The 25,838-nt window shown below is 40.4% G+C and overlaps 1 protein-coding gene and 1 pseudogene across 1 annotated transcript in view; both read left to right on the forward strand.

The window, feature by feature from the left end:
* LOC115223691 (exostosin-1) overlaps positions 1-24,905 on the forward strand; it is a gene marked incomplete at its 5' end in the record, with an annotated part of 177,277 nt that extends 152,372 nt beyond the window's left edge. The window contains 5 exons of the mRNA XM_029794364.2: positions 16,314-16,565; positions 18,746-18,844; positions 20,772-20,861; positions 22,442-22,602; positions 24,074-24,905. Of these exons, the coding sequence (XP_029650224.2) occupies positions 16,314-16,565; positions 18,746-18,844; positions 20,772-20,861; positions 22,442-22,602; positions 24,074-24,437 (966 nt within the window). The remainder of the gene's footprint in view (positions 1-16,313; positions 16,566-18,745; positions 18,845-20,771; positions 20,862-22,441; positions 22,603-24,073) is intronic.
* On the forward strand, positions 5,729-5,847 carry LOC115223746 (annotated as a pseudogene).
* Positions 24,906-25,838: the final 933 nt, after the last annotated feature.

Genomic DNA, 25,838 nt, shown 5'->3' on the forward strand with positions numbered 1-25,838 from the left:
CTTGCCTCTGTGTTTTGTGTTCAAATCCTGTAAAATGTGACTTTGTTGGAGGGCTTTTTGGTTTTTGTTTGTGAGATAAATGTCTGTAGGAGTGGCTATAGGCGCAGGAGTGGCTGTGTGGTAAGTAGCTTGCTTACCAACCACATGGTTCCAGGTTCAGTCTCACTGTGTGGCACCTTGGGCAAGTGTCTTCTACTATAGCCTCATGATGACCAAAGCCTTGTGAGTGGATTTGGTAGACGGAAACTGAAAGAAGCCCATTGTATGTATGTATGTATATATATATATATGTATTTGTATGTGTGTGTATATGTTTGTGTGTCTGTGTTTGTCTCCCCAACATCGCTTGACATCCGATACTAGGCTTACAAAGAATAAGTCCTGTGGTCGATTTGCTCGACTAAAGGCGGTGCTCCAGCATGGCCACAGTCAAATGACTGAAACAAGTAAAAGAGAGTTATAAAACCAGTATTTGTTGTTCCTTTTGCTATATAGCTCTAGGTCATTCCTAATGAAACAGACTTTGTATTCAAAGACATTCTGGAAATGACAACCACCTTAGGTTTTTATTTTAGTGCCTTACTTTCCCTCGAGTTTCATAGTCTTGCGAGTGGTATGGGGCACCCCTTAAAAAAAAAGGTACCCTAAAAAAGGAAGAAAAAATCCAATACTCACAGTGAAATGGTTGGTGTTAAGCCTCACTATTTCCCTTAATTGGTGTAATGGGAACTTGCAGAATGTTGGCATTCATCTGTAAGCATACATTGATAATTGACAAGTCCCTTAACCCCTTGGAGGTCACTGAGGGTGAGAAAGCCTGGCTGAGCCCATCCTTCTCCAGGCTAAACTCATTTCTGTAGCTGGAGCAACAACACGAAATGAAGTGTTTTGGTCAAGAACACAACAAATCGTCCAGTTCAGGATTGAAACCACAATTTATGTTCAAATTGGCCATATCCAGCTTTTCATACCCACCCTACAATGTCCTGCTGAAAATAAACAATCATACCATCGGAATCTCAAAGCATCAAGATAATGCCGGATTAGTTAAAAACTTTGTGAATAAATAAGGATTATGTTGGACAGAGTAATTTGAATGCTAAAAGGTCAACACAGGAATGTGTTCCACTATGAGGTCTACACAGAAAAATGTCATTAATGAAGGTCTCCTCCTCCTCTTCTTCGTCTTCTTCTTCTCCTTATAACTTCTTCTTCTCTTCTTTTAACTTCTTTTCCTTCCTCTTCTTCTCATAACTTCTTCTTCCTCTTCTTATAACTTCTTCTTCCTCTTCTCCTTATAACTTCTTTCTCTTCTTTTAACTTCTTCAGTTTTTCTTTCTCTTCTCCTTATAACTTCTTCCTCTCCTTCTTTTTCCTCTTTTCATTCTTCTTACTTCATCTTCCTTTTCTTCTTCTTCCACCTACTTCTTTTCTTCTTCAAGCTTACTTTGTTCTTCTTTCCTACTCCTTCAGTTTTTTCCTTCCTTCTTCATCACCTTCCCCCCCCCGTCTCTTTCTTCCTCTTCAATTCTTTTTCAGTTCTTCTTCCTCCTCCTCCTCCCTTTTCCCCTTTTTGTTCTTTCTTCATCCTTTTTTTCTCCTTCCTCTCCATCTTTCTTTCTCCTCTTCCTCCTCTTTCCTTTGTTGGGTCTTGTTTTCTTCCTGCTCTGTTTCTTTAGTAACAGTTATCTTTCCAAATTCTGTCTTAGGAGTATTGGTGGAGTGGTGGTGGTGGTGGTGGCAGCCTAGATGGTAGTAGTAGTAGTAGTAGTAGTGTTGCTGGTGGTTGTGGTACTGGTACTGGTGGTGGTGCTGGTGGTGCCGACAGACAGTCGTGCGGAGGCGGAATCGTTAATTGTCGTTTGTGCATTCATCAATATCTTTATGTTCCCGCCTCACTCCTCCCTCCCAACCTCCCCCTTTTTTTTTTTTGCAGCTTCTTCAGGTAAACACACCACACACCCTGTCCCCACCACCACCACACCATTCCATGCTGCATTCAAGGCAGCTGCTTCTGTTGTTGTCATCGTCATCATCGTCATCGTCTCCGTTATTGTTGCCGTCGTTTCTGCATCATTGCAATATTGTCATTTGACGAAAATTGACATTTTTTCTTTTGTTTGTTTTTTTTTGGGGGGTTTTTTTTTTTTAAAAACTTCGTTTCTTTTTCCTGTTTTCTTTCCTTTTTCTCTTTCTCTTCTTTATTTCCTTCATTCTCTTTCATTGTTTGTTTGTTTATTCAACTCCTCACCTTTACTCTTTCCTCCCCCTCTTCTTCTTCTCTTCTTCTTCTCCTCCTCCTCCTCTTCCGCCACCCCCCCATCTCTTTCGACTACCTGTGTTTATTTTTTTTTAGGTTGGAGCGGGGTGGGGGTTTTGTTTTGTTTCGTTTTGTTGGGGTGGGGTTTTTTTGTATATATATATATGTATATATGTGTCGGTTTATTTGAGTTTGCTGTTTCACTTGTTGTTACCATGTCAACAGACATCCGACAGACGACAACAATAGCAACAACAACACTAACGTCAACAACAACCACAATAGCAATCACATCAATAACAACAACAACAAAAACATCTACTATAATAGTAGCAACAACTACAACAATAACCACAACAGCATCAACAAGCACAACACCACCAACATTTGTGTGGCTGTGTGGTAAGAAGTTTTCTTCTGAACCGCATGGTTCCAGGTTCAGTCCCACTGCGCGGAACCTTGGGTAGGTGTCGTCTTCTATAGCCTCAGGCTGAGCAATGCTTTGTGAGTGGGTAGATGGAAACTGAAAGAAGCCCGTTGTATATATGTATGTACGCATACATATACATCATCATCATCGTTTAACGTCCGCTTTCCATGCTAGCATGGGTCGGACGATTTGACTGAGAGCTGGCAAACCAGATGGCTGCACCAGGCCCCAGTCTGATCTGGCAGAGTTTCTACAGCTGGATGCCCTTCCTAACGCCAACCACTCCGAGTGTAGTGGGTGCTTTTTTGTGCCACCGGCATGAGGACTAGTCAGGCAGTACTGGCAACGGCCACACTCAAATGGTGCTTTTTGATGTGCCACTTGCATAGGAGCCAGTCCAGCGGCACTGGCAACGACCTCGCTCAAATGTTTTTTCACGTGCCAGTAAAGCAATGCAGGTAACGATCACGCTTGAATTGTGCTTTTTATGTGCCACTGGCACGTGGGCCAGTTTGTTGCTCTGGCAACGATCACGCTCGTATGGTGCTCTTAGCACTCCACTAGCATGGATGCCAGTCATCGAATTTGATTTCAATTTCGATTTCACTTGCCTCAACAGGTTACGTACTTACATATATGCATACATGCATACATATGATTGGCTTCCTTCAGTCTGTATATTTATGCATACATACACATACATACGTGTGACAGGCTTCTTTCAGTTTCCATCTGCCAAATCTACTCTCAGAGCTAAGGCTGGCCTAGCACTGTAGTTGAAGACATTTGCCCAAGGTGTCTTGCAGTGGAACTGAACTTTGAAGAATATGATTGGTAAACAAGTTTATGTATGTATATACATATATGTATGTGTATGTTTGTGTGCATATGTCTGTATATGTGTTTGTATATGTGTGCGTGTGTGTATTTGTGTACATGTATGTATATGTATATTTGCTTGTGCATGTATATATGCATGTATGTTTGTGTGTGTGTGTGTGTGTTTGTAAATCAATGTAATATTGTCTAATAACTTCCTGTTTCACCAACTCCCAGACTAATGGCATCTCCGCCTCCAACTCCACTCACACTCACTTTAACGGTTCCATTTCCTCCTCTTCCTCCCCCCCCTCCCGTCTCGCTCTATTTATACTGCTTGGTGATAATGGTGAATGCGGCGGTGGTGGTAGCAGCAGTGCAGTCAAGGGTGGTGATGACAGTGGCACTGGAGAGGGTGGTGGTGGTGGTGGTAGTAGTAGTATATATGTGCACATGTGCTCATGTCTATACGTTTGTGTGTATGTATAAATGTGTATTTTTGTATAAGTATGTGTGTGTATATATGTTTGCTTGTGTATGTGTATATATATATATATATATATAATATATATATATACATATACACACATATTGTGTGTGTGTGTATATATATATATATATATATATATATATATATGCATATATATACAACAGTTGCCAATACAAAGACACACACACATAGACATATATATGTGTGTGTATGATGGGCTTCTTTCAGTTTTCTTCAACCAAATCCAATCATAAAGCTTTGGTCGGCCCGAGGCTATAGTAGAAGGCATTTGCCCAAGGTGCTATGCAGTGGGTTTGAACCTGGAACCATGTGGTTGGGAAACAAGCTTCTTACCACACAGGGATGTTATCCAACAAGTTTGTTCTTATTCTGACCATAGGTCTCCTGCGGTAAGGCTCAGCTTGAAGAATCATTCTTGCAATTCTTTCCTACAATCTCCCAATCATATGACCATCACACCAGAACTGTGATCTTTCAATGCAGAGACGTACCAGCTCAACCTAGAGAGGTTCCCTGATCTTTTAGCTGTGCACCCTGCTGAGTGACATTACTCCAGAGATCTTTCATAGGGACCCCCAATTTTAACCACTTTATATTCTTTTGTCAATTGCCCAGTATTTATGACCTTAAGTAAGGATCGGCGCTGAAGCTGAATTAACGATAATGAGTCCGGCTTTGGCTTTTCTGTTTTATCAACGTCTCCTCTTCTAAAGACCAAGAATTTGAGTTAAGAAATGAAAAAAAATATACAAGACAAGAGGATAAAATATAATATTGATTATTTTATTGTTATTCAATACAGAAAGTTGGTGGGGGTCGCGTTATTAATAGAATGATCTTTTCTCCATCTCTTTCTCCATCTCTCTCTCCCTCTTTCTCTCTCTGCCTCTCCTCTCTTTCTCTCCCTCTCTCTCTCTTTCTCTCTCTCTCTCTTCTTTCTCTCTCTCCTCTCTCTCTTCTCTACCTGCCTCTCCTCTTTCTGCTTTCTCTCTCTGCCCTCTCTCTCTCTCTCTCTGCCTCTCTCTCTCTTTCTGCCTCTCCCTCTCTCTCTGGCTCTCTCTTCTCTCTCTCTGCTTGCCCTCTCTCTCTCCTCCTCTTCTGCCTGCCTCTCTCTTTCGCTTCTCGCCTCTCCTCTCCCTCCGTTCTCCTCTCTCCTCTCTCCTTTTCTTTCTCTCTTCTCGTCTTCTCTCTTTCTTCTCTCTCTCTCTCTCTCTCTCCTCTCTTCTCTTCTTCTTCAAGATGTCTCTACACTGTACTCAAATAAGTACAGTATTTGTAAAATTATTAGCATCTCGTGAGACATTTTATGTTTGGTATTAAATTATTGTATCGTGTTCGAAGGCGACAAGCTGGTAGAACCATTAGTGGGCCAGTGAGAATACTTAGAGATCTTAGAGATATTTTTTCCGACACTTTATGTTCAGAGTTCAAATCCCGCCAAGGTCAATAATACCAATTAACCACCACCTCCTCCTCCTCCTCTCAGAATTGCTGGCCTTGTGTCAAAATTAGAAAGAGTGTTATACTTGAGCTTTAGAAATCAAAAATAAAAAAAAGAGATGAGCATAGGCACAGTTGTGGTTGTGTGGTAAAAAGTTTGGTTCCAGGTTCAGTCCCACTGCATGGCACCTTGAACAAATTTCTACTATCGCTTTGGGCCATCCAAAGCTTTGTGAGTGGATTTGGTAGACAGAAACCGAAAGATATGGCTTACGGCCATATCACATTGAGAGCACCGGTTCTTGTTCGATTACCAAAGTTAGGCAATGTTGAGCCTAGTTAGTACTTAGATGGGTGACCGCTTGGAAAACCTAGGTGGTGTAAGCAAAAAAAAAAGGTGGCAAGCTGGCAGAGACGTTAGCACGCCGGGCGAAATACTTAGCGGTATTTCGTCTGTCTTCACGTTCAGAGTCCAAATTCTGCCGAGGTCAACTTTGCCTTTCATCCTTTCGGGGTCGATTAAATAAGTACCAGTTACGCACTGGGGTCAATGTAATCGACTTAATCCCTTTGTCTGTCCTTGTTTGTCCCCTCTGTGTTTAGCCCCTTGTGGGAAAAAGAAATAAGAAACCGAAAGAAGCCCATGTGCATCATCACCATCTTTTAACGTCTGTCGTCCATGCTGGCATGGGTTGGACGGTGTGACCAGAGCTGACAAACCGGGGAGCTGCACCAGACCCCAGTCTGATCTGACATGGTTTCTATGACTGGATGCCCTTCCTAATACCAACCACTTTACTTTTTACATGCTATTCCACAGGAACTTTTGCATGGCACCACACATGCGCTTTAGATGGCACAGTATGAGCGTTTTTATGTAGCACTGCACAGGTGCTTTTCTGTAGCAGTGCACTTGCACTTCAACATGGCACTACATGGGCACCTTTACATCGTACCACATGAGTGCTTTTACATGGTGCCGCCATGAGTGCTTTACACCACCACAAGAATCGGTCATAACACTTCTTGCTGCAGATGGTAAACTCTTGTATTTCAAGAAAGATGGGTCTGCAGTTCCTTGGTGGACAACATGCACAAATACTTTGTATATGGTGACCAAATGCTTATGCTGTACATTAAAATACACCCCCCAACAAATGGACGTTACCTGTACAGGTATCCGGTGTACCATACGTCAGATGTCGAAGTAACCACCCAGCAATGTGTGTGTGGTGTGTGTGTGTTTATCCCCCACTACTTCTTGACAGCCAGTGTTGGTTTGTTTATGTCCCTGTAACTTAGCAGCTCAGCAAAGGAAACTGACAGAATGTTATAATCCTTAAAATGTCGGATTGTTATAACGCCCACAGTGTGCTTAGTAAAACCAGTAAGGACACGACTGTCTCTGATCACCTGCTGTGTACTCTGGTACTTCATGTACTTCTCTTTACTCATAGTGACTAGGTTATTCCATTCGCCACATGGGAGGGGTGTACCATTATTACTATCAATAATTCCCTACAACACAGAATAAGAACCAGGTTTTAAAAAAAGAATAAAAAATTAATTATTGGGGGGAGGGGATCAATTCATTCAACTAAAATTCTTCTAAGGGTGGTGCCCCAGCATGGCCACAATCTAATGACTGAAACACTCTAAAATAAAAGATAATATTGTGTTTTTGAGTATTTTTTTCCTCTCTTACTTTCGTTGTAAGGTACAAAGGCGCAGGGGTGGCTGTGTGGTAAGTAGCTTGCTTACCAACCACATGGTTCCGGGTTCACTCCCACTGCGCGGCACCTTGGGCAAGTGTCTTCTACTATAGCCTCGGGCCGACCAAAGCCTTGTGAGTGGATTTGGTAGACGGAAAGAAGCCTGTCGTATATATATATGTGTTTGTGTGTCTGTGTTTGTTCCCCCTAACATCGCTCGACAACCGATGCTGGTGTGTTTACGTCCCCGTAACTTAGCGGTTTGGCAAAAGAGAGACCGATAGAATAAGTACTGGGCTTACAAAGAATAAGTCCTGGGGTCGACTTGCTCGACTAAAAGGCGGTGCCCCAGCATGGCCGCAGTCAAATGACCGAAACAAGTAAAACAGTACAAACAGATAGTGTGGGATAGAGTTAGTTGCCTCAACGTGTGGGTGATCTTCTCTTCCTGATATCTCTCTCTCTCTCTCTCCGTCTCCCGCTTTCTCTCTCTTCCTCTCCAAGAGGTCTCCTGCATTCTAGGAGTAAATACAGTATTAAGAAAATTATTAGTATCTTGCGAGAGATTTATGTTGGTATTATATTGTATGATGTTCTGAAAAGCAATTAGATTGTAATATAAGTTAGTGTAGAGATGTAGTTTGTATCAGCAGAGTCTTGTCAAAGTTTAAAAGTCTATAAAACTGTCTATTGACTGGCGCCAATGTAATTGGAGTGCTGCTGCTACTGTTGCCGCTGCTGCTGCTGTTTGCCAAAGTAATATTCTGATTTTGCTTCTAGTAGGCACCATCCCTTTTTGATATCATCGAACTGTCTTTTCCTATTTTTTTCTTCTTTTTTCTCTCATTCCCCCCCCCCACTTTTCTCTTTATGTAGCTTCTTTATGATGATGATGATGATGTATTTCTTATATGAACCAGGAATGCAGAATAAACTTCTTGAACTGTCATAGAAACACACCCCGTACACACACATACTTATATACATGAATGCATGCATGCACGCACACGTACGTATAAGGGTTAACTAGATAGATAAATAGATAGCCGTATTTCGTCTGCCGTTACGTTCTGGGTTCAAATTCCGCCGAGGTCGACTTTGCCTTTCATCCTTTCGGGGTCGATAAATTAAGTACCGGTTACGCACTGGGGTCGATCTAATCGACATAACCCGTTTGTCTGTCCTTGTTTGTCCCCTCTGTGTTTAGCCCCTTGTGGGTAGTAAAAAAAAAAAAAAATAGATAGCTAAAGAGAGAGAGAGAGAGAGAGAAAGAGTTATCTAGATAGAGAGAGACAGCTAACTGAATAGATAGAGAGATATAAGTAGAGAGAGAGAGAGAGAGATTAAAAGAGAGCTAGCTAAACAGGCAAAGATAAGCAGGCAGAGAGAGATAAAGAGAGATAGATAGACAATGAGATAGATAGACAAGAGAGAGGGAGAGTTAAGGAGATTGGTAGAGACATAAAGGGAGAACTAAGTTGATAGAGGGAGAGAGAGAGAGAGAAAGAGCTAAGTAGGCAGATAGAGTGATAAAGAGAGTTAACGAGATAGATAGATAGATAGATAGATAGATAGATAGATAGGTAGATTGAGTGACAGACAGACAGGTAGATAGATAGATAGACAGCTAGACAGACAGGTAGATAGATAGACAGACAGACAGGTAGATAGATAGATAGATAGACAGACAGACACAGGTAGATAGACAGACAGCTAGACAGACAGACAGGCAGGCAGATAGAGTGTTAAGAGAGTTAAAAAGATAGAGAGAGAGAGAGAGAGAGAAGCTGATTGGATAGAGATTTAAGAAAACTGGTAGAGACATGAAGAGAGAACTAAGTAGATAGATAAGAGAGGAGGAGATCTAAGAAGACTGGTGGATAGAGACATAGAGAGGGAGAGCTAAGTAGATAGAAAGAAATATATATGTTGTTTCCTTCTGAAAGAGAAGCACAATCTAAGTTACAGAGCAGTAAAGCAATTAGATAAAGATATTTATGGCCAGTCTATGGGGTTACCCAGGGTTTCACGACCATAAAACACTTAGCTTAACAGTGTCTCTTCAGACCCTATATATATATATATATATATATAGGCGTAGGTATGGCTGTGTGGTAAGTAGCTTGCCTACGAACCACATGGTTCTGGGTTCAGTCCCACTATGTAGTACCTTGGGCAAGTGTCTTCTACTATAGCCTCGGGCCGACCAAAGCCTTGTGAGTGGATTTGGTAGACGGAAACTGAAAGAAACACGTCATATATATATGTGTATATATATATGTGTGTTTGTGTGTCTGTGTTTGTTCCCCCCAACATCGCTCGACAACCGATGCTGGTGTGTTTACGTCCCCATAACTTAGCGGTTCGGCAAAAGAGAGACCGATAGAATAAGTACTAGGCTTACAAAGAATAAGTCCTAGGGTTGATTTGTTCGACTAAAGGCGGCGCTCCAGCATGGCCGCAGTCTAATGACTGAAACAAGTAAAAGAATAAAAAGAATATCACAAGTGGAAAAGGGTTGCGACGGGTGGGGGGGGCACTGATATTTGCAAGGGGTGGAAAAGCGGGGCCTGCGACCCCCTTACGATTCCCTCTGACAAACGATTTTGTCTGAAACATTCAGCTCAGTTTGCTCCTTTTCCTCCATCATCACAATCATTTAACATTCATTATGCCCCCCCCCCGCTTCCCTTTACGGTACCTTTTGTACTTAGGCGGCGAGCTGGCAGACACGTTAGCGCACCGGGCGGAATGCTTAGCAGTATTTCGTCTGTCGTTACGTTCTGAGTTCAAATTCCGCCAAGGTCGACTTTGCCTTTCATCCTTTCGGGGTCGATAAATTAAGTACCAGATACACACTGGGGTCGATATAATCGACTTAATCCCTTTGTCTGTCCTTGTTTGTCCTCTCTGTGTTTAGCCCCTTGTGGGTAGTAAAGAAATAAATATTTTGTCCTCCACTTATGCTGCCAACGACAACAACGCCGCCATCGGTCATTGCTTTCCTCCTCGACTGATTTTCTTCTTACTACAACCATAGATCTTTAACCTCTCTCCCTCCCCCCATCTTCAACCCCCCTCCCGACAGGGGGGGGGGGGCGGAATAGGCCATCTCGTTATTTCAACAGCAGGTGACTATTAAACAGTGCAATGTTTGAACCAACACAAGTCCAAGTCTAATCATAACATTAAGCAAAATTTTCTTTTCTTTATCGCTTCTTTTTTTTCTTTCTATCTTTTGTCTCTGTTTCTCTTTTGCACCACCGCCCCCCTCTCTCTCTTACTCTCTCTGCTACCACTACCCCCCACCACACCACCACCACCACCTCTTACTAAAATATTTATGGCTGTTCTCACAATAAACCATAAAAGATCCGGGGTGGGGGAGAAAGTTGTTTCAGTTGCCTTATACATAACATAAAGAACAATTAATACAACGTATATTTGCCCACTACCAAAGTGCCACCATTTTCACTCCAAACGCACCACAGCCACCACCACCACCACCACTTTTCTTCTTGCCTGTCCATCCACCTCCACCCACCCTTCGCTCCCCTGACATCAAGTATGAACGCTATAAAATTACAATAAACTGCACTTCACAGTTATTTTGGTGGTGTGGTGGTGGTGGTGATGGTGTCGGTCAAGTAGACTGACCAATCCTGGACAATGTCCAAGACAACCAGAGTAGACGATATCAAAGGCCCTTCAAGGACTATTAACTTGGTATTGGCCGGTTCTTTTAGTACTGCTGTCACTTAAATCCCTCATCCTCCCCCATCACGCCACCGCACACATACCCCGTGCAGAAATGGTTAGCTGATAATGAAATGTTGAGGAGAAAAAAAAGAAAAGAAGAAAGAAGTAAAAAAACAAAAAAAAAATAGGCCAAAATAAATGTGTCATCTCGAAGAATTTTAATTTATGATAGAAAAGATAAAGTTGTCTAAGGTTGTTAAATAGTATTTAGTTTGGCATCAGCACCATGATTGTTTTAGATGCAATCATTATTATGACCCTTTCTTTGTTCATCCATTTAACTCCTGTTTTTGTTTTCCTTCTTCTCCCATGTTTGTGTGGAAAAACAGTCAGACGATGCCGGGTCGGTGCCAAGGCGGCATTATATAATGGTTTGCATGGTCGTTCTTGTTCCTCCGAAATAAGGGATTTAAACTTTTACCCTTAGCATGCTTCGAGTCAACCCCACTCAAATTAGTGGGGTTATAGCAAAGACAGAGATGGTTTTATGCCACTACATTATCAAGTGTGTCATGGTTGTTTAGTCACGGGTCATTTGATCTCACTGACCACAGGTCAAAGATGTTTGAGCCATAAAGTATTAGTCTATTCTTTGGCATAATGTATCTAGGACTACATAATCAAATATGGTCTGTTTATTGCGGTGTTTTTTTGGTCACTGGTCATCTCTGACCCAACAGACCAAGTGGTCAAAGATGTTTCACCTGTGACAGTATTCAACTATATTTTCAAGCACAATGCATCTAGGACTACATTATCAAGTGTGTCCTACCTTTTTTTTGTGGTGACTGTTTAACCCTTTAGTGTTCACATTATTCTACCAAAATTAATGCTTCTTTATCCACATTGTTTTGAACTAATCATGCATTATAGCTATGAGATTTTGATGAAGTAGCTGTTAATTATTAAAATGACATTGTAGGGTTGGTGTGAGAGACCAGATCTGGCCAGTTTGAACATAAAACAGGCAGAATACTTTTAGCCGGATACGGCCGGTTTAAATATTAAAGGGTTAATCATGGGTCACATTATGGTGAGAGGCTTAAATCAGGGTTTCTCAACCGGGGTTCATATGGCCCTTGGGGGTCCACATAAGATTTTGTTGCTAAAATTTATGTGCAATAAATTACTTATACTTCTACAATCATCATCACAGGTCCGTTGTCCATGCTGGTATGGGTTGGATTGTTTGACCAGGATGGCATCCTGGAAGGCCGCACCAAACCCCAGTCTGATTTGGCATGGTTTTCTATGGTTGAATGTCCTTCTTAATGCCAACCACTCCAAGGATGCCAATTGCGTGTGAATGTGTGCAGGTATGTGTGTATATAGATGTATGCGTGCATGCAAGTACGTGCGTATATAGATGTATTTTACTCAGTGTTTATCATGGCTACCGAATAATTGTCACATATTACATTTACAGAGATAAATTCCTCTGTTTACATAATATCGAGGTCTCGTTCATTCTTTTGCTGTCTTACCGTTTTTATCAACACATATATATATGTATATATGGTGAGAATTCACAAAAAAACAAAAGACAAAGACAGGTGGTGTACAAAACAAACAGATGTATTCGTATAACGCTCGGGAAGTGAAAAAGTCTTTTAACATTTCGAGCGTACGCTCTTCCACAGAAAGGAAACAAGGAGAGAAAATAAAGAATGTGTAGTGGCTGAGGATTTGTGAATGGGTGCATGTATTTTTATGAGTACACACGATTGTATATCTGAACATGGATATTTATGAATGGATGTGTGTTTAAGTATACATATGGGCACGAGTATATGACATGGGTATTTTTCAATGAATGAGCCATAAAATTAGTTTGGGGTAAGTCTTCAAGTTTCGCCTGATGACTTTTTCCACTAGTAATGGATATAAGTTAAATGTTTGTGTACATATGTTTGTACATGTATAATTAAGTCGGTACTCATTAATGAATGTTTTTTTATTTTTATATATATATATATATATATATATATATATTAATGTAAATCCATGTACACGTTTTTGTGTGTGTATGGGGGTGGGGACGATGGGTCTATGTAATTCATGAGAAAATTGTGAAATTATGCAGATACATTAAATGTCACAAATGAAATAACAATTGTTGACTAAACTTGATTAGGTTGTTGTTGTTGTTGTTGTTAGTAGTGGTTGTGGTAGTGGTTGTGGTGGTGGTAATGGTCGTAGTAGTTGTAGAGTTATCGATAGTGGTGGCACTATAGTTGTTGGTGGTGGTGGTAGTAGTGGTGGTGGTGCTGGTAGTTGTAGTTATCGATGGTGGTACTATAGTTGTTGTTGGTGGTGGTGGTAATGGTGGTAGTAGTTGTCGATAGTGGTGGTACTATAGGTGTTGGTGGTAGGTAGTAGTAGTAGTGGTGGTGGTGGTGCTGGTATGTAGTTATAGATGGTTGGTAGGTGGGTTACTATAGTTGTTGTGTGGTGGGGTGGTAAGGTAATGGTGGTTAGTAGTTGTCGATAGTGGTGGCACTATAGTTGTTGGTGGTGGTAGTAGTAGTTGTGGTGGTGGTGGTGGTGGTAGTTGTAGTTATCGATGGTGGTACTATAGTTGTTGTTGGTGGTGGTGGTAATGGTGGTAGTAGTTGTCGATAGTGGTGGCACTATAGTTGTTGGTGGTGGTAGTAGTAGTGGTGGTGGTGGTGGTGGTAGTTGTAGTTATCGATGGTGGTACTATAGTTGTTGTTGGTGGTGGTGGTAATGGTGGTAGTAGTTGTGGATAGTGGTGGTACTATAGTTGTTGGTGGTGGTAGTAGTAGTGGTGGTGGTGGTGGTAGTTGTAGTTATCGATGGTGGTACTATAGTTGTTGTTGGTGGTGGTGGTTTGGTTGGTAATGGTGGTAGTGTGTGGTAGTAGTTGTCGATTGGTGGTATGGTACTAAGTTGTTGGTGGTGGTGGTAGTAGTAGTGGTGGTGGTGGTGGTAGTTGTAGTGGTGGTTGTTGATGTTCGGCAAAAGAGGCACCATTTGTGAACTCCCCCCCCACACCACACATGTGTGCATAATATATGTGTGACCAAGTGGTCAGTGTGCTGGACTCACAATCATAAGACTTGGGTGGGCACATTATATCCTTAAGCAAGGCACTTCATTTCATATGACTTCAGTGTACTCAGCTGAAAACAATTACCAGCTGAGTGCTGGGGTGGTTTCTCTCTCCCTTCTAGCTGCCACAGCTGCAATTTTCAGTGGGTCAAGGGTAGGGTTCTTAAGACAGTGGGTCAAGGAGGTAGGGTTCTTGCGACAACATAGGGGCCTAAAACAACTCGGGCAAAGCATGGTAGAAGCTGGCATGTCATACTTGTTTGTAAGTGACTGCCATGCTAGGAAGACATCTGTACTTGCCTTTCTATCATGATAAGAACCATTTATTATTTCTTTTTAATTTATGTGCCCTTTTCAAGCCCTGCCAGGCTCATGGGCCCAGTTTCCTGGTTTCTGTGGCGTATGTGTTCCCCCCAGCTGGATGGGATGCCAGTCCATCGCAGCGTTACTCAAGAAATAAGAAGAAAGAGTGAGAGAAAGTTGGGGCAAAAGAGTACAACAAGGGTTGCCACCACACCCTGCCAGAGCCTCGTGGAGCTTTAGGTGTTTTCGCTCAATAAACGCACACAACGCCCGGTATGGGAATCAAAACCCGCGATCCTCCGACCGCAAGTCCACTGCCCCAACCACTGGGCCATTGTGCCTCCACTATAAGGACCATACTTCACCAAAAAAATTTTTTTCAATAAAAAATAACCCTAAATACTGGGATTGATTTGTTTGGCTAAAACACTACAAAGCAGAACCCCAGCATGGCCACAGTCCAATGACTTTTCATTCCATTGAAAAAAGTATAAGAAAAAGCATAATAGATTGTTATAGAACAGCTTTAACTCTTTAATATTCAGGTTTTTCTATCTTTTGAATTAATTGAGTAATATCTCATAGCTCCATGAGTCCGATGATGTGGTTGTTTATTTCTAGAATGACATTGCAGGGAAGGTGTGAGAGGCCAGATCTGGTTGGTTTGAACATAGAACTGATAAGGCTGATTTAGCCCTTTAACATTCAGATTGCTCTGTGAAATGTAATGCTTATTTATTCACATTGTCTTGAATTAATCATGTGTTACCTTTGAGATTTTGATGATGTGGTTGTATCATCAATATCATCGTTTAACATCCGCTTTCCATGCTAGCATGGGTTGGACGATTTGACTGAGGACTGGCGAACCAGATGGCTGCACCAGGCTCCAATCTTGATCTGGCAGAGTTTCCACAGCTGGATGCCCTTCCTAATGCCAACCACTCTGAGAGTGTAGTGGGTGCTTTTACGTGCCACCAGCATGAGGGCCAGTCAGGCAACACTGGCAATGGCCACACTCAAATGGTGTTTTTTATGTGCCACCTGCACAGGAGCCAGTCCAGCGGTACCTGCAACGACTTCGCTCAAATGTTTTTTCACGTGCCATCAGCACAGGTGCTAGTAAGGCGATGCAATTAACAATCACGCTCGAATGGTGCCTTTTAAGTGTATATTTTTAGAATAACATTGTAAGGTAGGTGTGAGAGACTGGATTTGGCTGGTTTGAACACAATAAAACAAACAGAATATCTGTGCTTGATATTGTCAGCTTAAATGTTAAAGGATTATCAAGGCAGCGAGCTGGCAGAAATGTTAGCACGCCGGGCGAAATGCTTAGCGGTATTTCGTCTGCCGTTACGTTCTGAGTTCATATTCTGCCGAGGTCGACTTTGCCTTTCATCCTTTCGGGGTCGATAAATTAAGTACCAGTTACACACTGGGGTGGATATAATCGACTTAATCCATTTGTCTTTCTTGTTTGTCCCCTCTATGTTTAGCCCCTTGTGGGCAATAAAGAAATAAATGTTAAAGGCGCAGGAGTGGCTGTGTGGTAAGTAGCTTGTTTACTAACCATATGGTTCCGGGTTCAGTCCCACAGCGTGGCACCTTGGGCAAGTGTCTTCTACTGTAGCCTCGGGCCGACCAAAGCCTTGTGAGTGGATTTGGTAGACGGAAACTGAAAGAAACCCGTTGTATATATATATATGCATGTGTGTGTGTATATCTTTGTGTGTTTGTCCCCCTAGCATTGCTTGACAACCAATGCTGGTGTGTTTATGTTCCCATTACTTAGCAGTTCGGCAAAAAGAGACCGATAGAATAAGTACTGGGCTTACAAAAGAATAAGTCCCGGGGTCGAGTGGCTCGACTAAAGGCGGTGCTCCAGCATGGCTGCAGTCAAATGACTGAAACAAGTAAAAGAGTAAAAGAGAGAGATTAAAACATGTCTTTATCTTATTTCATTATCTGTATTTCTATCATTTTCTTTCCCTTTTGTCGTTCCAGATCCTCAAGGACCGAATTTATACAAGCATGGCCCGTAACTTAATGCTATGGAATAGCATGCCTGGCGCCCACTTCATCATGCCAGAATATTCGGATGCCGCCATAACATATCCTTTTTATTATAGACAGCTTGGCCGTGAGCCGTCATCCCAATTCACAGCTATAATATACGTTGTCACACCTGTGACATCTTCTTCTTCACCATTGTTTCGACTGGTACGAAATGTTGCCAAGTCTGCTTATGTACATAAGGTAAGCACTATGTCCCTTCTTTCATCTTTATTGCGTAACTTGCTTTCCAGCCGTGCGGCCATGTGGTTTACAGTTCAGTCCCACCTCATGACACCTTAAATATGGTTTCTGATTACAAATATCTTGGGTCATACATATCATCATCTGGAAAAGATTTTCTAACTAGAAAGGGTATGGCCTGGTCAGCCTGTAATGACATGCATAAGACTAAGTAGAGACTTCAAACTTGAAATCTTCAAAGCCACAGTCGAACCAATTCTACTATGTGGCTCAGAAACCTGGACGTTATCAAAGAAGCTTGAGAGGCGGTTGGATGGAACCTACACTCGCCTCCTTATGAGAGCTCAAAATCTCTCGTGGAAGCGTCATCCAACCAAAATGCAAATATATGGGAAACTACCACCTGTGTCATCTCTTGTGAAAGGTAGGAGAGTCCAGTTTGCTGGACATTGTTGTAGAGCTGAAAAGGGTAATTTCTACTCTTCTCCTCTGGAAGCCATCTACTCGCAACACCAGAGGGCGCACACTCTCCTACCCTGATGTAATCTCCAGGGATACAGGCATCCAGCAACAGGAGCTCCGTAATGCCATGATGGACCGTGAAGTCTGGCGTAGCATGGTAAATTCCATTGTCTCGACCACGGTCGAACAATGATGATGATGATGACACCTTGTTTCTGCAGGTTTCTTCTGCTGTAGTCCCTCCCCTAGCTGACCAAAGCCTTGTGAGTGGATTTAGTAGACGGAAACTGAAAGAAGCCTGTCGTATATATGTGTGTGTGTGTCTTACAGTTCTATATTTAAGAGATGAGGAATTATGTACAGTATTTACATTTGACGGATATTTGCCCTCATCTTGTTTGTTGTTAACACAACATTTCAGCTGATATACCCTCCTGCCTTCATCAGGTGTCTTGGGGAAATTTCGAACCTGGATTCTCACTCCTAAGGTATTTTACGATGCTATTATTATTATTAAGGTCACTGTTTGGAATCGAACTCGGAATCTTGGGGTTAGCAGCCCACGCTCTTTACAGCTATGCCATATGGCATATGGCGTAGCGGTTAAGAGCGCAGGCTACTAACCCCAAGATTCCAAGTTCGATTCCAAATAGTGACCTGAACAATAATAATAATAACACTTGGTAATGTCGTCCTAGATACATTATGCCTGAAAATAAATTTGGTGAATACAGTCCCATCTGGAGCATCTTTGACCAATGTTGGATCAGACGTAACCTTGGGCTAATAAGCCCGCAACCACGACAATAGCATCATCATCAAATATTTCCAATCATTCAAATTAGTACCCTCGCCCTGCCATGACCACTCCTCCTGACATGAACAACCACAGACTTCCTGACTGACACATTGGTTATGTTTACACAGTTGTCATAATTAGTGGCTTTGAGCGTAAATATTGGCAGTTCTATTATTGGGAGATTTCAACAAGAAATTTGATTAGTTGTAATGATTTATCAGTGTGTGTATATATATATATATATATATATGTGTGTGTGTGTGTGTGTATAGAGAGAGAGAGAAATATGTACATACATATAGATACATGTGTACATACATATGGCAAGATATCTTGAAATAATACTGAATAATGACACAATGCATACATAGACCCAGAGAGAGAGATGATATATATATATGTGTGATTTATAGATGTTGTGTGTATACACATATGATACAGAGAGCAATGATATATGTAATTTATAGAAGATATATGCCTGTGTGTGTATATATATATATATATATTAGTGTACATTTAAGTACAAAGAGGCAAACAGGTTGCCTAACATACTAGAAAGAACAGTCAAAATGTCGAAACCACAGTTAAGAGCAATTTTGAAGGGAATGAAATATATATATATATAAATTATAGAATTATAATTATATGAAGAGAATTCACAAAAAAAAAACAAAAGACGAAGACAGGTGGTGTAGACAATAAACAGATGTATTAGTATAACGCTCAGGAAGTGAAAAAGTCTTTAATGTTTCGAGCCTTTACCACTATCATACATATAGAGGGGAAAGGAGCAGGAAGAGTCCAATTTTAGCAGGGAGATATTGAGACAGAGACAGTTCAGATATCAGTATGATTACTCTGTTGTATATTTGTTTTTGTTTATTTAATTTATTTTTTTTCTCTTTTTCTGTTTTTTTAGATTTTAGTTATCTGGCACTGTGATGTTTCTCCCCCTCCTCCCCGCAAGTGGCCTTCAGATCTTGCTGTCCCTATTCTGGTCAAGACTAGAAATATCAAGGTTTGTATCCATCCCTTCTCTCTCTCTCTCTCTCTCTCTCTCTCTCTCTCTCTCTCTCTCTCTCTCTCTCTCTCTCTCTTTTACTCCTTTCTCTTTACTCTCTCTCTCTCTCTCTGACTTTTACTCTTTCCTCTTCTCTCTCTGACTTTTACTCCTTCCTCTTCTCTCTCTGACTTTTACTCCTTCCTCTTCTCTCTCTCTCTGACTTTTACTCCTTCCTCTTCTCTCTCTCTCTGACTTTTACTCCTTCCTCTTCTCTCTCTCTCTGACTTTTACTCCTTCCTCTTCTCTCTCTGACTTTTACTCCTTCCTCTTCTATCTCCCTCTCTTTTTTGTCTCTTCTTGACACCCCCTCTTGCAGATTTCACACAAAAACACACAAATACACACATCATTATTTTATCATTACAGTTATTACCTCTGTTGTTGACACTATTATTATCATCACTATCCTTACACTGTTACTAAATCATTACCACTCTTTACCCTATTTTTACCATTGTCATTACCACTCATTATACTCTTCTTACCACTGTCATTATACTATCATTACTACTCACTTCAATGTCATTATCGGTCCTTACCACTTTATTACTACTGACACTATTGCACTATTATTATTATCACTGTTGAAGGCGGTGAGCTGGCAGAAAGGTTAGCACACCAGGCGAAATGCTTAACGGTATTTCGTCTGCTGTTACGTTCTGAGTTCAAATTCCGCCGAAGTCGACTTTGCTTTTCATCCTTTTGGGGTCGATATAATTAAATACCAGTTATGCACTGGGGTCGATATAATTGACTTAATCCATTTGTCTGTCCTTGTTTGTCCCCTCTGTGTTTAGCCCCTTGTGGATAGTAAAGAAATAGGTATTTCGTCTGCCATTACATTCTGAGTTCAAATTCCGGCAAGGTCGACTTTACCTTTCATCCTTTCAGGGTCGATTAAATAAATAAGTACCAGTTACGCACTGGAGTCAAAGTAATCGACTTAATTCCTTTGTCTGTCCTTGTGTGTCCCCTCTATGTTTAGCTTCCCCTGTGGGCAATAAAGAAATAATTATTATCACTGTCATTATAATGTTATTACCTCTATCATTACGACTCTCATTGCCCTATTATTACTATTGACTTTACCATTGTCATTACCCTGTCATTGTCACTGTCATTATGCTATCATTACCGTTGTCCTTACCACAGTTATTAGCAATTACTACTGCTCTCATTATGCTGTCCTTACCACACTCATTACCACTTTTACTTCCACTATCATTGCCACTTTCTCGCTACAGTTATTACCACTTTCATTACAATTCTTATTGCCCTGTTATTACCACTATCGCTGACTGTATTATCATTATATTGTTATCAAGTCATTACCATTCATTATGCTCTCCTTACTGCTCTCATCATATTATCATTACCACTCCTTTCTGTGTCATTGTCAGTCCTTACCACTGTATTGCCACTGACATTGGCACTGTTATTGTCACTGTCATTACATTACATTACACCACAGGAGCAGGGACAGCCGAGGAGGGACGGATTCGGTCAGCAGAGCAGAAACGCCAGATGCGGAAAGCCAGAGCCGCCTGCACCAGTAGCACGGCCCCTACCCACTTCTGCCCCACCTGTGGGAGGGGCTTCCTTGCTCGGATTGGCCTCACCAGCCACCTCCGGTCTCATAGCGGCAGTTCCACCAGATGATGTCAGTGGTCATCTTCGAACCCGAAGGACGAACATTATTACATTACACTGATATTACCCTGTTATTACTTATATCATTACCATTGTCCTTACTGCTATCATTGCCACTATCTTCACTCATTATAACCACTCATTACAATTCTCATTGTTCTGTCATTACTACTATCCTTGACATTATTATTATTACTATCATTACAATGTTATTACCATTATCTCCTTACAGTCCATCAGTGCACGGTTCTTCCCCTACAGAGATGTAGAAACAGATGCTGTGTTCAGTTTGGATGAAGATGTACTTCTCAATACAGATGAGGTAAGTAGCAAGGGTGGTGGAAGATGTTACAGTGGTGGTGGGTGGGTGGGTGGGTGGATGGGAGAAGGACAGGTATTTAATATTTAAAATTACGCAAATATTTAAAAATACATTGGCATTTTAGAAATATATAAATACATAAATAGATATAAAAATAGATATAAAAAGAAACTTTGATATGATATAAGATAAAAACTCATAGGTATTTAAAAATATTCAAAAATGCTCTCTTTACTCTTTTACTTGTTTCAGTCATTTGACTGCGGCCATGCTGGAGCACCGCCTTTAGTCGAGCAAATCGACCCCGGGACTTATTCTTTGTAAGCCCAGTACTTATTCTATCGGTCTCTTTTGCCGAACCGTTAAGTGACAGGGACATAAACATACCAGCATCGGTTGTCAAGCAATGCTAGGGGGACAAACACACAAACACATATATATACGACAAGGCTTCTTTCAGTTTCCGTCTACCAAATCCACTCACAAGGCTTTGGTTGGCCTGAGGATATAGCAGCAGACACTTGCCCAAGATGCCACGCAGCAGTGGGACTGAACCCGGTACCATGTGGTTGGTAAGCAAGCTACGTACCACACACGCAGGCAAAATATAAAACATCAACATACTGTAAGACTTATTGAATCAATAATTCACGCGATAAGATACAAGGTAATTAAGATTCACAAGTTACAACATGGAGTAAGGCGACACTTACTAAAGGTGTCACACAGTGGGACTGAACCCAAAACCAGGTAGTTGGAAAGCTAACCTATTACCAACATCCTTTTAGGAATACCAATGTGAAACCAACGAGAGAGCTTTTACGTGGTCACTTGATCCGCTAGAAATAGCAGCTATGTTACCCTGCTATCTTAGGGGAAAGACAGCATGGTTGATGTGGTGTTGGGTCACCTGCTAGAAGTAGCAGCTAAGTCTCCCAACAGTTTTAAAAGACAGACAGGCAGGCAGACAACTGGATTGGATGATGTTGTCTTGGTTTGCTGTATCTTGGGGGAAAAAGGACATGATGGCTGTGTCTGGATTGTCGTCTTTTGTCAGACTGTGGCCATGCTGGGGCACTGCCTTGAATTTTTAGCCAAATGAACCAACCCCAGTACTTATTTTTTAAGCTTCGCACTTATTCTATCATTCGCTTTTCCTGAACTGCTAAGTTACAGGAATGTAAACACACCAACACCAGTTGTGAAGCGGTAATGGGTGGACAGGCACAAAGACACACACTGATAGATTTATATATATATATATATATACAACGGGCTTCTTTCAGTTTCCGTCTACCATGTCCACTCGCAAGGCTTTGGTCGGCCCAAGGCTATAGTAGAAGGCACTTGCCCAAGGTGCCATGTTGTGGGACTGAACCCAGAACCATGTGGTTGGGAAGCAAGCTCCTTACCACACAGCCACTCCTGTGCTATTTCAGTCAGGACTGACCAGGGGCTAAACAACAAAAACAAAGGCATGGTGGTGGTGGTGGTACGTACTCATTTCTAATTAACTTAGACATCTGTTGAACAATTTTTAATTGCTAATTTGATTTTGTTTTTTTACTTCTTCTTTCCAGATTGATTTTGCCTTTTCTACTTGGAGGGAATTCCCTGAACGTATTGTGGGCTACCCGGCCCGGAACCATTTCTGGGATGACTCTCACGCGAAATGGAGTTACACTTCCAAGTGGACAAATGATTTCTCCATGGTTCTCACTGGGGCAGCAATATACCACAGGTACCCACTTTTTTTTTTTGTTTTGGGGTTTTTTTTTGTACTTTTTTCTTTTCCCTTGTGTTGGAGCACCACCTTAAGGCTTTTTTAGTTAAAGACTTATTTTTTGTAAAAAAAAAAAAAGTTCCTTCTCGAGCCATGTCAGGATCATAAGGGCCGGTTTCCCGGTTCTGGTGGCCTAGAAAATCCCCACCTGGACGGGACGCCGGTCCATCGCAGGATTACTCATTTTTGCCAGCTGAGTGGACTGGAGCAACGTGAAAATGAAGTGTTTTGCTCAAGAACAAAACACATTGCCCGGTCCTGGAATCGAAACTGCAATCTTATGATCATGATGCTGACGCCCTAACCACTAAGCCACGCACCTCCACTATTTTTTTGTAAGCCTAGTACTTAGTCTATCAGTCTCTTTTCCTCAACCACTAAGTTACAGGGACATAAACGAACCAGAATTTGTGGTCATGTGAAAGCGGGAGGACAAACACACACACACACACACACACACACACAACACACACACACACACACACATATATATATATATATTATATATATATATACACACACGATAGGCTTGTTTCAGTTTCCATCTGTCAAATTCACCCACAAGGCTTTGGTTGACCTGAGGCTATAGCAGAAGACACTTGCCAGAGGTGCCACGCAGTGGGACTGAACCCAGAACCATGTGGTTGGGAAGCAAGCTTCTTACCTCATAGCCACACCTATCTGAAGGATTTTTTTTTTTTTTGTTTCTTCTTTCTACAAACTGACACAGGTTGTGAACCACTGATGGGGGACACAGACACATACACATTTATATATATATAAAAATTAGAAAAAAAACACCTTTTATCAATTCAAAATGAACAATTAAATTATACCATCTTGAAAATTACTTGTAATAGAAATATTAAAATTAAAATAACAATGAAATACCAATGATAAAGTAAATTGCAAAAAAATAATTATATACGTTTTTATTATTTTTTTGCAATTTACTTTATGATTGGTATTTTATTTTTATTTTAATATTTCTATTATATGTAATTTTCCAGATGGTGTAATTTAATTGTTCATTTTGAATTGATAAAAGGTGTTTTTCTTCTAATTTTTATATATATATATATATATATATATATATATATTATATTGTGTGAAATTTGATTTAGTATTTCTAAATTGAATTTTTTTTCCCTGTAAGTTAGGATTAATATTCCCTCATATTATTATTATATATATATATATAGAGAGAGAGAGAGAGAGAAAGCGACGCTCAGCTTCTGTCAGTTTTTGTCAAGTATTTGGTTGGCCTAGTGCTATAATAGGGGACACTTGCCCAAGGTGTTACATAGTGGGACTGAACCTGGAACTATGTTGAATGTAAGCAAACATCTAACCACACAGCCATGACTGTGCCTATGTGTTCATATTCTTAAACTTTTTGTTATAATCCCTTTTCTTTTCTCTTTTGCAGGTACTACAACTACCTGTACAGTAATCTGCTCAACAAGTACCCCGTAAAAGCAGTAGTGGACCAGTTACAGAACTGTGAAGACATCCTCTTCAACTTTCTAGTCAGCCATATTAATAGGGTCCCGCCCATCAAAGTCACCCAACGCAAACTCTACAAGGAGTCTATGATACCGAACACGAGCGGAAAGCCGTCAGTCTGGCTGAACACACAGCATTTCATCCAGAGACAGTCTTGTATCCACAACTTCACGAACACTTTTGGATACATGCCCCTCATTCGGTCCAAGCTACGCATGGATCCGATCTTCTTCAAGGACCCTGTATCCAATTTACGCAAAAAATACCGTCAAATAGAGCTCGTCTAGTTACTAATAAATAATAAAATAAAATAAAATAAATACATAAATGAAAATTTAAAAAAAAAAAAAAAGAAAAAAATTAAACAAAAAGCTTCGGTGAAAAAAACTGAAGTTTAACAAGAATTCTCTGTGCCAGGTGCTGCCGTTTTTTTTTTTTTTTTTTTTTTTTACCTGTTTCTTTCTCTCTCCGAAAGTTCCTTGCACTCCATTACTCCCCCACCGCTATCCACACCACCATTCTTTCAAAATATCAGGAAAAAAATGATTTTCAAAAAAAAAAAATAATAAAACAAAAAAAAAGGGTCAAAATCAAATTATCATAATAATCAATCAATCAACCAACCAATCAAACAAAATCAATCAAAAACTATATATAAACAATGTTGGGTCCAGCAAATAAGAAAAAAACCCTCCGTTCCTCCCTCCTGCATACCCACCGATTAATCCCTAAAAAAAAAATATATATATAAATTCTGTTCTTTCAGGATTCAGTTCAAAATTTATTTTCTTTATTTTGATTTTTTTTAATATTTTCTACCATTTATATATTTTTTTAGCCTTTCTTTTTTTTTTAGTTGATCAAAAAATTGTTTTTTATTCATTTCCATTTCCATCTACATACATGTTCCATACAGACACAAAAATGGTATATATGTGTGTATATAAATCTATTATATATATATATATATATATATATATATATAAAATTGAATAAGGGTAGAAATTGATATTAATCAATTAAAACCAATGGCCTAGCATATTTAAAAAAATCCAAAGATTAAACATTTTTTTTACATACAAAATTTAGAGGAATGACCACTAAAAGTGGACATCCTGTATGCTAGATATAGACGTCAAAATCGCCATTTTCCACGGAGAATGTGTTCTCAAGAAAAAAAAAATTCTCCGTTGAAAATGGCGATTTTGACGTCTATATCTAGCATACAGGCTGTCCACTTTTAGTGGTAATTCCTCTAAATTTTGTGTGTGTATATATATATATATATATATCATGAACACTGATGCATCATTGTAATTGTATTGCTCCTTCGATGATGAGTGGATGGAGGAGAACTGCCTTGTGAAAATAATTAAAGTTTAATTTTCTTTTATTTATATATATATATATATATGAGAGAGAGAGATTGGAGATTTAAACAATGGTGTGAGAGCTTTGTAAATTAACCAAAATTCTATCTAAGGGGTGATAGAAATATCCTATTTTTTAATTATTAAAAAGCTTTACTATTGGCATGTAAGTGGTGATTGGAAAGTTACAGACCCACCGTGCGAAAATTTGAGTCAATAATTTGATATCTTACTGAGGACAGCCTGCATTCTGTTTGCCAAGACAAAGATTACTTTAATTCTCACTGGCTCAGTGCATCTACTTGTAAATAGGTAGTG

Source organism: Octopus sinensis, linkage group LG23 (assembly GCF_006345805.1).
Source record: "Octopus sinensis linkage group LG23, ASM634580v1, whole genome shotgun sequence".
Taxonomy (NCBI): Eukaryota; Metazoa; Mollusca; class Cephalopoda; order Octopoda; family Octopodidae; genus Octopus; species Octopus sinensis.